The sequence below is a fragment of the Ursus americanus genome, chromosome 1 (assembly GCF_024610735.1).
Source record: "Ursus americanus isolate L20-20 chromosome 1, mUrsAme1.1.p, whole genome shotgun sequence".
In the NCBI taxonomy this organism is placed as follows: domain Eukaryota; kingdom Metazoa; phylum Chordata; class Mammalia; order Carnivora; family Ursidae; genus Ursus; species Ursus americanus.
Window position 1 is genome coordinate 104,666,415 of NC_142127.1, and position 14,174 is coordinate 104,680,588.

At 46.7% G+C, this 14,174-nt stretch overlaps 1 protein-coding gene across 2 annotated transcripts in view; it reads left to right on the forward strand.

The window, feature by feature from the left end:
• Positions 1 to 14,174, forward strand: part of UBE2F (ubiquitin conjugating enzyme E2 F (putative)) — a 54,939-nt gene that overhangs the window by 28,657 nt on the left and 12,108 nt on the right. For both annotated transcript variants that reach the window (XM_045794001.2, XM_045794003.2), the window contains 2 exons: positions 4,322 to 4,389; positions 11,724 to 11,794. In XM_045794001.2, the coding sequence (XP_045649957.1) occupies positions 4,322 to 4,389; positions 11,724 to 11,794 (139 nt within the window). The remainder of the gene's footprint in view (positions 1 to 4,321; positions 4,390 to 11,723; positions 11,795 to 14,174) is intronic.

The window sequence follows — 14,174 nt, forward strand, 5'->3', positions numbered from 1 at the left end:
CACCCTTCTTTTTTCAGGCCTTTGTTCTCTCTGACCACCCTATTTAAAATCGCAGCTCCTACTGGCTTAGCTCTTTCACCTTCTATTATATGATTTCCTTATTTATTTTGTCTCTCTTCCACTAGAATGTAAGCTTTGTAAGGGCAGGAAAGTCTCTTGCTGATGTGTCACCAGTGCCTAAAACAGTGCCTGGCACATCATAAGCACTTGTCAAATATTTGTTGAACGAATAATGACTTTAAACAATATGTTGCAAGCTTTAATGGTTATTAAACATAAAATACTATTTCATCTGAAATGTATCTGAGAATGATGGAGTTATTACTTTTAGCATTTTTCTCTGATTCAGTTGATGTATTTGTGAATGACTTTATGCTAGAAAGAAGGGTTCAGTATCAGTTTTCTTTCTTAATTTTTGTTTTTGTAGATGCAGACACTGAGGACTGCTTATTCATACAGGCCTGGAAGGTGTCTGTTACAGCTATGACATTCTGTCCTTGGACTTCAAAGTTAGAGGCCAAAAATACCATATAAGATATTTTGTTGATCTTTTGCTGATTACTAGGTTAGGGTCCTTCTTCCATTTTGTTGAAAGCATAGAATTGGAACCCACCTGCCTTGGAGAAGACTTTCCAAACACAGTCATTAGAGTCCCTTAGCATCACGGTTTCTGAGGCATTCACCAAAACCACTTTCCCAAGACCTGTCAACTGACCATTAGTCATAACTGTCTTCACTTAAAAACATCTGTCGTTTTATCTGAAACTCTCAGCAAGAGTTGAGAATTTTGTGATTTTACTGATTTTGTCATACCTTTACCAATCTGAAAACATACGCTTTATATTTCCTCAAAAGCTTGAAGCTGCAGGTTTAGCTCATTCAGTTTATCAGAACTGTCTCCCCAGTGCATAAATAGGCAGAACCAGTTCTAATTGTCAGCCCACTCAGCAGTCAGACTCACTCTCAGGAGAAGTCTTACTTGTTTCTAAGGCGCACCATCAGCCACCTCTCTTCTGAGTTTGATTCCTAGCGGGTAGGTGAGGCATGGAGCCAGTCACCTGGGTGGAAGAAGGTGCTGTGCCTGTGGCTTATTGGCTCCCTGTTTGCTTCTCATGGGGATAATGGCTTCTCTTACAGTAGTCTAGGGATTGAAGTTGCTAAATGAAATTTTAATCATCCCTACCATCAGACGCTACGATGTGTCTGAATTTAAGACATTCCATTATGAACTGGGATAGCTTATTTATAATACCCTACTTTGCCCTTAACGGAATTGGGTGTGGGATAGCGAAAGCACACCCCTGCCCTATGCCTCCATTCAGAGGGCTTTCCTGTGACCTTTGTCCTCTGGGATGTTTGTGCCTTGGGGCAGTGCATCATGGTAAGAGGAGAGCTGAGAAGTCAGCCTTCTGCTCCCAATTGGAGCAGCTGTGAGAAGGAAAGGGAAGGATGGCCTGCAGGACTTTGGCCGTCTTGAGACTATCAGGCAGCTTCATTTTAGGAGAGAATGCAGTTGGACACTGACCACCTAGTAGTGGATTCTCTTGAAGCTGTTTATACCCACCTACCCTTTGGACAGTCTTCTCCCAGGAGTACCCCTAACCTGACTGAGAGATAGTGGTGTATGATTCCTGGAAGGCAGGAGGGAGTGGGTTCCAGGATACAAGAGGAGGGAAAGATGGTTCCTGTCATTGTAACCCTGGGTGGCGGGGATAGGCCGGTCCAGTGAGAGCTGCATGCCAGGAACTTTCCTACTGCATTTCATTGTTGTACTTGAATGCCCAGTTATCTGAGAAGCAGGATGTTTTCAGCCACAGCAGCCATGGATAGTGACGTAGCGGGCCTGTCCCAGACTCGGATGTGGTGCACACTGGGTTACGGACGCTGTAAATGACCCCTCTGCCCGCTGGCTCCAGAGTTGCGTAGGCCGTTCCCAGTCTCCGCCCTGCAAACTGCCAGCTCGGGAGCCAGACCCGGAAGGTGGATCAGCAAGGACTCTTCACTGGGCCCTTTTGTTGAGAAAAATCACAGGAAGCGAGATCCTCTTGAGTTTCCTCTCAGTCCAGTCTGTTCCTTAGCTGCTTTGTAAGTGGGACTATGGCATTTCTAGGCAAATGCAAAGCCAGGGTTGATCCAGTCCAAAAGCTACGTACCTTAGAAGAGGAAAAACGAAGTACTGGCTCAGGAGCTGGTAATCTTTCCTGAAAGACGTATTTCATGAAATAGAACAAAAATTAAACTGTCTGCTTGCTCTCTATTTTCAGTGGGTTTGGGGATGATATAATTCTAATAATTACTAATTGAGAGCTTGACTAGGACAGAGGAATATAGTAAAACCAAAACCCTATTTCTTTGAAACTGGTGGATAGCAGAGTTGAAACTATATAATCATGGTATGGAAAGCCAGCTAGAGAAGAACCACAGTGGTGTGGCTGGAGCACAGCCTTGGGGAGCAAGAAGAGAGGAGAGCAGAAGGAACTCTGCACGCGAAGCTGGGGTTCTGGTGGCCGCTGCATGGTTTACAGAGCCCAGTGCTAGGCCACTCTGCCACGGTGACCGCTGTGCAACACGGGAGCCTCTGCTGAGCAAGAATGTGCTCTGATTACTTTTATACCTGAGATGCCACTTGTTTGGAAAGTTCTGGTATCTAGAGGTAAAATTTTTCCCCAGAGTCTTTTCCAAAGATTCAGTACTGTCAGTCACGAATCCAAGTGCACTTGTAAGCACAGAAATAGACACATCAGTTCAGTGGGGAAGGGTCGAATAATAAATGCTATGTGATGGGTTAGGCAAGCAAGGACAAAAAACACACCACCTTATTATAGATGAGCAGATGAGCTGATGGACCGTATGAAACCACAGGATCACTAGGAGAAAACAGAAATCAAGTGTTTCTATAATCTTGGTTGGGAAAGATCTTTTAAGGGTAATACCAAAGACAGAAACCACAGAAAGACTGGCTTCTCAAAAGTGAAAACTAGTTGAACCACAAAACCATAAGACAAACAGCAGACTATGAAACATTGTAACAAATATAAAAGGCAAAGGTTAATCTTCTTATGAGCTTTTTTATATTATAATTAAAACGTGGGTACCTCAGTAATTCAAGGATACTTATGGAACATCAGTCATTCTGTTCTTAAAAAAAATGACTCAATATGAAATAAATTTCAGCCTCACTGCTTTTCTTCAGATGAATGTAAAATGAAACATAATATTTCTCTTTTGACACACTGGCAAAGAATGAAAAGGTTGAATTCCAGGTAATGTTAGTGTTAACTGCTGGACAACATAAATGTTGACGCGATCTCAAAAAACTTTTTTAGTGATGATTTATTGGAAACTAACAACTTCCTGTTAAATGTTCATTTACATAAACAGCTGAGGGAAGCAATACGATGTATTATTGCTGATTTGTTCACAGTGATAAATATTTGGGGGGTTGGAGTTGAACTTTCATTTTAAAGATGGTGTTAATTTTTTGAAGTTGTGAAGCTCCGAGTAATTTGCGGGAGGGGAGTGTTTCAGGTTCAAGCATGGTGGAGCGTTTCATGGTGGAGCGCCCTCTGCTGGCAGCAGCCCCAGTAGCATTTACAAGGCACCTGCAGGCCAGGTTCACCCTGGGGGTCGACCCTAGAAGAGGCTGAGAGGTGGCTGATGCCATCACAGGAGTTGGGACTGCGCTGTGGGGTCTGACCCAGTGCTGCCCTGACTGCAGACATTCTCCTGCATGCTCACCAGCCCTCTTCCAGAGGGCCCTCTCTGTTCAGAAGGCTGCAGCCAGCACTCAGCCAGCTAGCCCGAAAGCTTTGCTTGTGCACTTTCTCTGAGGCAGGGATATCGTCTGTGTGCTCCACTGCTTGTCCGCCGGCCCTGGAGCACCCCTCGGAACTGACATTCTCACAGGGCAACCAGCTGCAAACATGACCCTGCAGCTCAAACAGAATGGTTACCTGTCGTGAGATGTGCTTGAAGGGGGCCCACGGGTGCCGGGATGTGGAGTGGGGTGGGCCGAGGTGAGAACAGTGTTCCCTGGGCAGGTCCTGGGAGACTGAGGAAGAGGAACCAGCCCCCCAGAAGGGTGCCTATGCCTCCTCTGAGGGTGCATGGCTAGTGGGGTGACAGAGGCAGGCCAGCAGGGAGCTGATTGGGGTTCATCATTAGTGCAGGGGCAGGATTTGGTGAATTAACAAGGAACCTTGCAGTCCTGTTGTTTAACTCTTAATTCTCTGTATTTGCCATATCCTAACATAGTGTTTGCTTTTCGTTTCCTTTTTTTTAATTTAAAGGATTTTTTTGTTTTGTTTTGTGTTTTTGATAGATGAGGGTTACTACCAGGGTGGAAAATTTCAGTTTGAAACTGAAGTTCCTGATGCGTACAACATGGTGGTGAGTAGACTGCGTTTGAGCCATCGTTCCCCATTCGCGTGGCCTGGTGGTCATCACCCCCCCCCCCCCCGCATTGGGTCCCCCCAGTCCCGGGGCTAAATACAGACTGGCCGATATTTCTGTGATTAATGTTACTGTTGGCAGTATTCTGCGCCAAAGGAGAGAGATTAACTTTTCAACAAGCACTTGTGAGTGCTGTGTGTCGGGCAGTGCGCACTGGGGATACAGCTCGGCTGAGTCTGGAACAGCTGTCCCGAGACTGACACCTTTGCTGGGAGCTGCCTGTGTGGTTCACACCAGTCTTATTTGTTAAATTCTGGCACTGAAGAAGAAAGCATTTTATTTAAAGCTGTAGTTTTGTTTATGGTATAACCCCAAAATTCCCAAGGTGTAGAAAACATGTATTTTAGAATTTTAGCAAAGAGGAATGACTCATAGTTTTAAACTATAAGTAATTTATGCCTGGAGCTATGTGTTAATCTCTCAAAGACCCCACCTAGGTAATAATTAACACCAGGTACTGTCACATTCTGTCCTTGCTCTTAAGGAATTTACCAATTAGGAAGGTGAGAAAAAGTGTGAGTTACCATAAAATGATAAAAGCCATAAGTAGCAGACAAGAGAGATATGGAACAGGCCAGGAAACTAATGTACGGGGATTCCAAGAAGGAAAGGAGAGGCTCACTTTGGGAAAGTGGTCAGGCCAGTTGAGCTTTTCAGGAGAAATAGGATTGGAGTTATCCTGACTTGGGTTGACCCTTAACCAGGGGAGGGTGGTCTAGGTGATGTCGAAATCTCTGGAACTGCTTAGTAGGTCCACAAGTGAGAACGAGTGGCATGTGTGTGGTGGATTGACCAGGTCAACTTGAAGGAGGAGTCTGGGTTGGGGAGAAGTGGAAATGAACAAGAAACTCAGATTTGAGGGTTGTTGGGCATTTTCTCTTTGGCAGTGAGAAACCAGTGACAGTTCTGAACAGCTCTGCAATTTTATGTGTGTGTGTGTATACACACACATACACACACACACACACACACACACACATATATATATATCCCCCTAATGTTTCCCAGCCCTCTCTAGGCCTATCGAGTAGGGAAAAAAAATCTGATGGTAAAATTAAGTCTCTTGTTCACTTGAGCTTGTGGGTACAGGGGGCCCCATGTGCCCTGTTAGTTTGCCTGCAGTTACTGTTCTATCTGGCAAGTGGGATTAGGTCCCTTGCCCTGGGCTCCACCACCGGGGCACAGTTCAGTGGCTGTCACACTTTTTTATTTGCAGCCAAACCTTTATCGAAGGAATTGGTCTTTACTAGGCTACTACATTAAAAGTTCTTTCTGAATGCAGTTTATGAGGATAGGAAAGAATTCAAGAAGAAAAAAATTAATTTTTAAACCACGACAGGAAAATGTGCATCTCAGGTCTTTGTCCATCCATTCAGCTCCCTGCTGACTTCCTCTGTTTCCCTAATCACACACTGAGGAGTCTGGCTTGATAGAACAGTGGACTCCCTCAGGTGAGATGCAGTTGGAGAGGTTTGGTTGAAGTACAGTTGTTTTGAATTCCAGGGGCTAGTTTGATGTTTTCTGGAAACAGCCAGGCATAGAGCACTTAAAATTCTGGACCTTTTAATTGTGCGGACATTTGCCGTCTCGAAGGACTCCTCGTCGGAAGAATGCTAAAGGGTGGTACGTGACACAGTCTTTTCGGAGAGGCAGTGAGTGTTGGAGGAGGAGGACGGCGTGGGGAGGGGCTTATCATGAGCTGGCGGACTTTTCAGACAAGTCCTGCGGAATCTGAGGACCACTGTTTCAGGAACATTAGGTATCATTTAGTGGCAAAGCCTCTCGGTCCCAGCATCGGAAGAAGGCAGAGCATGAGAAGACACCAAGGGAACCGTTTTTTTTTTTTTTTTTTTTGAAGATTTTATTTATTTATTCGACAAAGATAGAGACAGCCAGCGAGAGAGGGAACACAAGCAGGGAGAATGGGAGAGGAAGAAGCAGGCTCATAGCAGAGGAGCCTGATGTGGGGCTCGATCCCACAACGCCGGGATCACGCCCTGAGCCGAAGGCAGACGCTTAACCGCTGTGCCACCCAGGCGCCCCAAGGGAACCGGTTTTTGTTGGGAGCTTTTATGTACCAGGTACCCACTCACTTTCCTTGAGTTACTCTCCAGCAGTTCCCCGGGGACGTTAATACCCCCATGGTGACAGGTCTGGAAGTTAGGGCCCAGAGAGGTAGAGTTAAGGACGTACCTTGTTAGTTTTGCCAGAATAAATGGCTCCGTTGCTGAAGCAGATTCTTGTCCAGGGCTGCCCAGCTACGTGATATGCGCCCTTCCCGCAAACCCAGTGACCACTTTGTGTGAGCAAATGTTTGTCATCTTGTCCTGTCCCTGTGTGACCTCAAGAAACAGAGAAGTAGGATGCGGAATAAACAGGATAGAAAACCATTGAACCTCAAGGACATGTTTCTTATATTAATTGGTGACTTATGATGGTTTTATATTCTTGTATTTAGTTTCTGTCTCCTTTGGGAAATTTCTAAATGATGGGCTGGGTTGATTTCATCAGGAATGAAACCCATGTTTTCAGGCCAGAGGCACTGAGAGGCCAGTCTGTCTGGGGTGGACCCAGACCCTGTCCTGCCGCCGTTGGGGCCTCTTCCACTCTGCGCTCCCGCAGCCCCTGCATGTCCTCTCTGCCTCCACGTCCAGGCTGAGGCCACAGCCTTTACTACCAGCCTTACTACCCACTAGCTCAGGGTAGGGAGTTGGGGGGTGATACCGTCCCTGGGAAGCCATGTGATGTAGTGCCTAACCGATACAGAGGTACTTGTGTTTACTTTTTTTGTAGTTAGTCTTTGCTTATGTAACTCCTTGGTGCCTCCTTCCACTAGACTGAGAGTGTCTTACTTACACTGTATTTCCAGGGCTCTGCGAGATCGCACAGTACACATTTGTCCAACGGTTGGCGCTCTCTGCCCCTACGGACCTGTGGTGTAGAAAATGAAACCAGCATCTGAAAATGCCAGGTTGTGGGCATGTGGGACAGAGATTGTGCGAGTAAACTTCAGGCCCCTGTGTTTTATTTGGATGAGGAGACAGCCAGCTTTTAGAAGGTCAGCCTGAGAGACCTCCGTGGAGCTGTCTCAGGCTCATTTGCTTTTATGCCATGACTTTATATGATTTCTGTACTTGGTAAGGACTTTTTGAAAACCCTGACACTTATAGCTTCTTCAATTAAAGTCACTTATTAAGATTGTCATTCTCAAAAACTTCTAATCAGTAAAATAGCTCATTATTTTAGAGTAAACTTTTAAAAGGAAGAAAATACCTATTTGGTATCCCTACCCCCTCAGTGCCCCTACACCCCAGCAGCTTAAGTTCAGATTTTCCTTTGGCTCTTTGTCCTTTTGTCCCTGACCTTTTACCTCACAGCCTCAAGCCTGCCTTGTGATCTCTCTAAGATACTGGCTGAAATTATTTAGTGACATGAAATAAGCTTTTAAAATGTGCGAGGTTCTATGTCAGACACCGGCTTTTGAAGGACCCCAGTCTCGTGGGAGACAGCACAGACAGTGATGAGCCAGGGTGGTGACGTAGCATTGGGGATCCCTGGGTGACCAGGAGGCCAGAGGAGGAGCAGATCCTCAGGGTGGTGTCACAGTCCCCAAGTCCTGCGATGCTCCCGTGGCATGTCGATTATGCATTGGTCGGTGGAGACCATGCGCTGAAGCAGGAGAAAGGGACATGGCTTTTCATTCTTTGCCTCCAGTTTCCTCCTGGAAGTGACATGTTATGTCCCCCACACTTTTTTTTTTTTTAAAGATTTTATTTGTTTATGAGAGAAGAATGAGAGAGAGCAGGGGGAGGAGCAGAGGGGGAAGGGACAAGCAGACTCCATTCTGAGCATGGAGCCGGATGTGGGGCTTGATCTCAGGACCCTGAGATCATGACCTGAGAAGCTAAGAGTCAGATGCTGAGCCTACTGAGCCACCCAGGCGCCCCTCCCGTCACACATTTTTGTAACGTAACCAAATCAAGAGACATGGCCATGACCAGCCCCAGAGAGGGTAAGGGGGGAGCCAGAGATACTGCAAGTGAACTGAAAGTCCACTCCCTTCTTCCTTGTATGTAATGTATACTTTTTAGGAAATTGAGAAAATACAGCTATGCAGAAAGCACCTGTTACCTCTCCACCCAGAGATGATCACTGTTAACTTTCTGATATATGTTACGGGCGACATATAATCATACGTACAAATGGGATCATGCCACCACGCAGCTTGGTAACTTGGGGTTTTTAACATTATGGCGTGATGAACAAATGTTCTCTTGTCAATTAATATATCATTACATCATCATTAATAAGAGCACTTCATTATATGACCCATCATGGTTTTAAATCAGTCCTTTATTGTTGGTCACTAGTTGACCAGTTTTTGATAGTATGAACCAGACTTTCTGTAAATAGTAAATATTTTAGGCTTTGTGAAGCACAAATGGTCTCTACCACATATACTTTTTCTCCACAAAATATGTGGGTTTTTTTTTAAACAATCTTTTCAAAATGTAGAAACCATACTTAGCTCCCATGCAAACGCAGGCCCCTGCTGGTGGTGCACAGGCTGTCGGTCGCTGACGGTGGGTGTAAGCAGTACTGTCATGCGTGTCCCAGACGGCAGCTGGTGTACGTCTGCCTCTGTCCTGGGCATAAATCCGTAGAAGTAGAATTACGAATGTGTAGTAATTAATGCTAATTTTAAGTCTCTTCATCAATACTATTAAATTAGTTCCCAGAGAGGTTATGCCAGTGGCTTCCCCACCAACACTGTTTGAAAATGCCCTTTTTCCTCAGAAAGATGGAATATTTTGATTTTCCTTTTGCTTTTTGGGGAGGAAATAAATGGTATCTAATTGTCATTTGAGTTTTCATTTCTTAAATAAGTAGAATGCTAAATATTTTTTCCTATTTCTTAGCTTTTTATGTTCTTTATGAGCTGTTATTATGTCCTAAGGCCTTTTTTCCATTGGGATATTTGTTTTTCTTATAAGAGTTCTCAGTTAGAATTTATATGAATTTATATATTTTCCCTAGTTTTCTTAGTTGTACTATAAAGATTTTTCTGATTTTCCCTTGTTTTTTATTGTTTTTATTCTATAAAACTTCAGGGGTTTTTTGGGGGGAAGGTTTTATTTTCTTTTGTTATTGCTTCATTACTGTACTGAAACCTACTTTTCTTTCATAAGTTTTTCTTCTTATGAAACGTAAACAGGCCTTCAGATCCCGAGGTAACTCGTCTGCATCCTCTTCAGTGCTCACATAGTTCTGTATCGTTTGTGCTTGATGCGTCTGGAGTCCAGCTCCTAGTGGGCATCTAACTATGTTTTCCAGGTGGTTAGCCAGTTGTGCACTGACGAATACCTTTTTTCCCATTGGTTTGCAATGCAGTGGCTGTCGTACATTAAACTCTTACAGGTGGCAAGGCCAGGGAGGAGGTGGAACTGGGTATTTCTTGTCTGTCTTGCTTTGGGGTGGACTCAGGTCTACAAGTTCTGTTTGGAAAGTGTGTGTCAGAATCTGGGTCCATGGTTCTGATTTGTTCTCTTGTCTGGGGACTGCAGTTAAGAGGACCACTGATGGGAGGTGTCTGTGCCAACACCTAACTATGGCAGGTGTGAAGGGACAAGGAGGAGAGAGGCAAATACAATCGGATAATTGGTGATCTAGTGAACAACACTAGGCAGGATGACAGGTATGTCAAGGACTCTCTAGAAGGGAGGGAGATAGAGCCTGCAGGTTCCCTCTGATGCCGAGCTGGTGATTCAGTCTACCCAGTATTGTTACTTAGATTCATGCAGCCCCTCAGTGCTGGCCTTCCTGAGCCTGAAGGCCTCGCTGGAAATGCATGACAACTAGCATACTTTCTGTCAAACGCATTTCCGTTTACTTGCAGGAAAGCAAATGAGAGCATATTAAATTAATTGAAACTCACTCTGAACCTGAATTCTCTAAGCTTGGACACCTACATTTGCATACGTGGATTAATTATCTGGGGGAGTTTCTTGATGTCATGGTGTTTTAAAATCAGTAGAAAAACGTAATTACAAGAGTGCTGGAAAGGTATGTCTGTTTTGTATAAGTAAAATGACGGAACGATTCAAGTACTAGAAAAAGTGCAGGAGAGTATTTGGGTGGTTGGTAACAAAGATGAAATTTAATTACAGAGACTTTACAAAGAATAGCATCATAAATGCAAATTAATACCAAATGATAAATGTGGAAAGCGTGGCCCCTCTGTGACAAAGGGCTGACACGTGAATGTCTACAAGATGACGTGTCTGTGAGACTCGGCCAGGTGACACTTGTGTGCTCTGACCAGCAGTTCCTCTACCTGGGCTTCCTCCCAGGCAGACCTTTCCTATGGGTGTGAGCAGAGATGAGTGCACGGATTTAACCCAGTCCGTGGTAGAGGTGGGAGGCAACCTAAATGTCCAGTAATAGGAACTGGCTTGTGAAATGCTAGAAGGCAAGAAAGCCCAAAGCTACCTGAAGTGGTGGCAAGAGTATGAGAAGAGAGAGCGCACACGTCCCTATTTCCGTAAAGAAAAATGAACGTGCACGCACGTGCATCTCCGTGTGGGGCCTGGAAGAGAGGCTCATAAGGTGGGTATGAGGTGTTACAGAGATGACTTCTGGGTGGAATTACCATATATAACAAAAGGAAAGACAGAGATCTTGCTTTTGTTTTCATTGTCTTTTTGTCTTCAATGAGTATGGATTGCTTATATTCTAGAATCATTTTAAAAGAACAACTTTATCCAAATATGCCTCGTTATAAGCGATGTCAATGTGCCTTATTCCCACGTGCTCATTGTCATTCTCTCTCCCTCCTGAAACCGTAAAGCAGACTAAGGCTTGGCTGTAGGACAATGTACATGGCAATAGCATCTTCAGAAACACGTGCACAGGGACCCAGCCACCACCGTGAGGAGCAGTGACTCTCAGTCACCGCAGCTCAGCAGCGTAGCGCACAGCGTGGCGTCTGTGGGCTCCTCCACAGCCCTGGCAGGGTGGGTCAGAGGTGGCCGAGGCCCCGCCACCAGCCCCACGTTCCCTGCGGCCCTGGGACTTGTAGAAGGGTCGTGTTGGGGGTACGGGCAGACTAGCACTTGTGGATGCAGCGTGAAGACATGAGGGTGACATGAGTCCAGAATTGAACACTGGCTGGGGCCGGTCCAAGTGAGTGCCAAGTGAGCAGGGGAACGAGGGGCTCGGTGGCAGCAGGCATGATTTGGAGAGCCTGTGATCTCTTTCTGTCTGTGTTGCAGCCTCCCAAAGTGAAATGCCTGACGAGGATCTGGCACCCCAACATCACAGAGACAGGCGAAATATGTCTAAGGTGGGTTTCTCTTTCTCGTCTTCTGTGTTTGTGAGCACTTTGTGTGAGCGTGGGCTTTCTAACACATAATCTCCCCTGAGGAAATTTTGAGGCTGGGCCACGATGAGGGAGGTCAGGGCTTTGGGCTGCACTCTAGTGACTGGAAAGTCTTCCACTCCCCACCCCACCCCCAGCCCGCCTCCACCTCCAGAACCGCGTCTGGGCCCTCTGGTGGTTCAGACCCCTGCTGGTGCTCCCTCCAGGGCGCCTTACCCTTTTCCCCTCCTGCGGTAATGAGAGGCTGCAGTCCCTCCATGCAGCTGATTTTAGCTAAGAAGGAAAAGTGTGATTTATAAAATCCAGGGAGGCTGGGGGGGAATGTAGATGGCAAGTTTAAGACCTGGACGTTTTTATTTAAGATGTCCTCTCTTTAGCAAAGTAGTCTTGATGTGCACAGAGCAGGGCAGCTTTCCCAGAGCTTCATGTCGGTTGTGGCCTGTGTGTGTTGCCTCCCCCCCACCCTCAGTCCAGTGGCAGATGATCAGGGATCCATGACTCCCGCTTCTCGAGGCTGCCAGTCACTAATGTAGGGAACTGGAGAGGGTATGGGGTTTGTTGTTCTTAAGTAAATTTGGCACTTGGGCTTTATCTTCTGCGTCTCGTCACTCTCTATAGTGAGGCAGCAGTGGGTTGCCAGGGCTCTGGTGCCAGGCTGCCTGGCTAGAGGCCGGCGCCTCCAGCAGCAGCAGCCGCGCCGGCCGCGGGAGACCGGCAGGTTATGTAACATCAGCCACAGCTCAGAGAGTAGCCGTTAGCATTAGCACCTTGCTCTGCCTTCTTTCTGTGATGAAGTCGGTGTCCTGTCATGTTCCGTCCCCACCCTGGGAACACGAGCCCCTGCCTGTGATGGGGAGCTACCCACTGCCCGTGGTGCCAGCATAGCTGGACCCCTCTTCTTTTTCTTCTTCTTCTTTTTTTTTTTTTTTAAGTTTATTTATTTGAGAGAGAGAGCATGCAAGCTGGGGGAGGAGCAGAGGGGGAGACAAGCGAACTGCCTGCTGAGCACCGAGCCCCATGTTGGGCTCCATCCCAGGACCGAGATCATGACTTGATCCGAAATCAAGAGTCAGATGCTTAGCCGAATGCCCCACCCAGGCGCCCCCTCTTCCTTCTTAAAAGCACAGTTAGCAGCCGGCTCCCAGTTTAGCTTGTGTGCAGTGCCCCCTGTTCTCTCCTGTCCGCCTCCTTTTCTGTAGATAGTTATGAATGCATTTGTAAGAGCCCACCTTTTCCCCATCTGTCCTTTAAGTATCACACTTATAAAATCTGACTCCTCCAGCTTCAGGCTGTAGATGGCATCTGCTCCAGCCTTCTCCCCTGAGGCCATCGCTGGTGCTTGCTCTCCTGGGAGTCCACTGCACACCACCTCCCTGTCATACCCTGTCCTCTGCCAGAGTTAATGCCAGAGCAGGAATTTCTCGTCACTTTTGCTGTCCTCTGAGAGATCAGATTATTAGCAAAGTGTGGGGAGAACTCCGTGGGCGGCAGCCAGCAACAAAAGCCAGAAACCTTAAAGGAAAATCGTTGATAGATTTAGCTATATTAAAATTAAAAATACAAAACACAAAAGTGAGAGAGAAAAGATCAGCTGGGTTACATCCGTGTGTAAAAGGTCTTTGCCAGTTAGGATGAAACAGACAGACACGCCCGCTAGGAACCCAAGCACCTGCTACAAGTGGTGACTCAGGAGAGTTACAGGTGGGCAGTAAGCACCAGAGGGACGTTCGGTCTCCGTAGTAGCCAGAGAGAGGCTCGTGGAAACAACAAGACGCCGTCACCACTCCTCATGCTGCCTGGTGCAGAAGCAGATGCCCAGTGGGGGTGTGTGAGAGGGAGGGAGGGAGGGGAAGAACAGGCGCTCACATCCCGGGAGGTGTACCTGTGTTGGTCCTTCAGCTATAAGTTCTATATTTAACTTGTATTTGCCCTTGGATTTGTCAGGGCACTTGCAGGGATTTATTTGTGGGAAACTAGACAGTGTCCAGCAGGGGCTTAGCACCACTGACTCATGGCATCTCCTGAGCGAAGAGAAAGACAAGCCTGGGCCAGCCACTCCTGGTCCCCAGTGACCGCCGGGCAGCAGCTACCTGGATACCTCACTCAGCAGCACTGAGTGGTGCTGGTGCTCCATGGGGCCTTGTCTAGTACACAGGACACTTACCTCTCTTTGTGACGTTGCTGTGCTCCCACCAGGGTCCTTGCCTGCTTTGGCTCAGGGTCAGAGGTGAGAGGGGCCATGTCTGTGGGATTAGAGGGCCCTGGGCCAGGACCCTGGTGGTTACACTTGAGACTTTTTCTCCTGCAGTCCATGCTTCTCGTGTAGCCCCCAAGGCACCGTCTG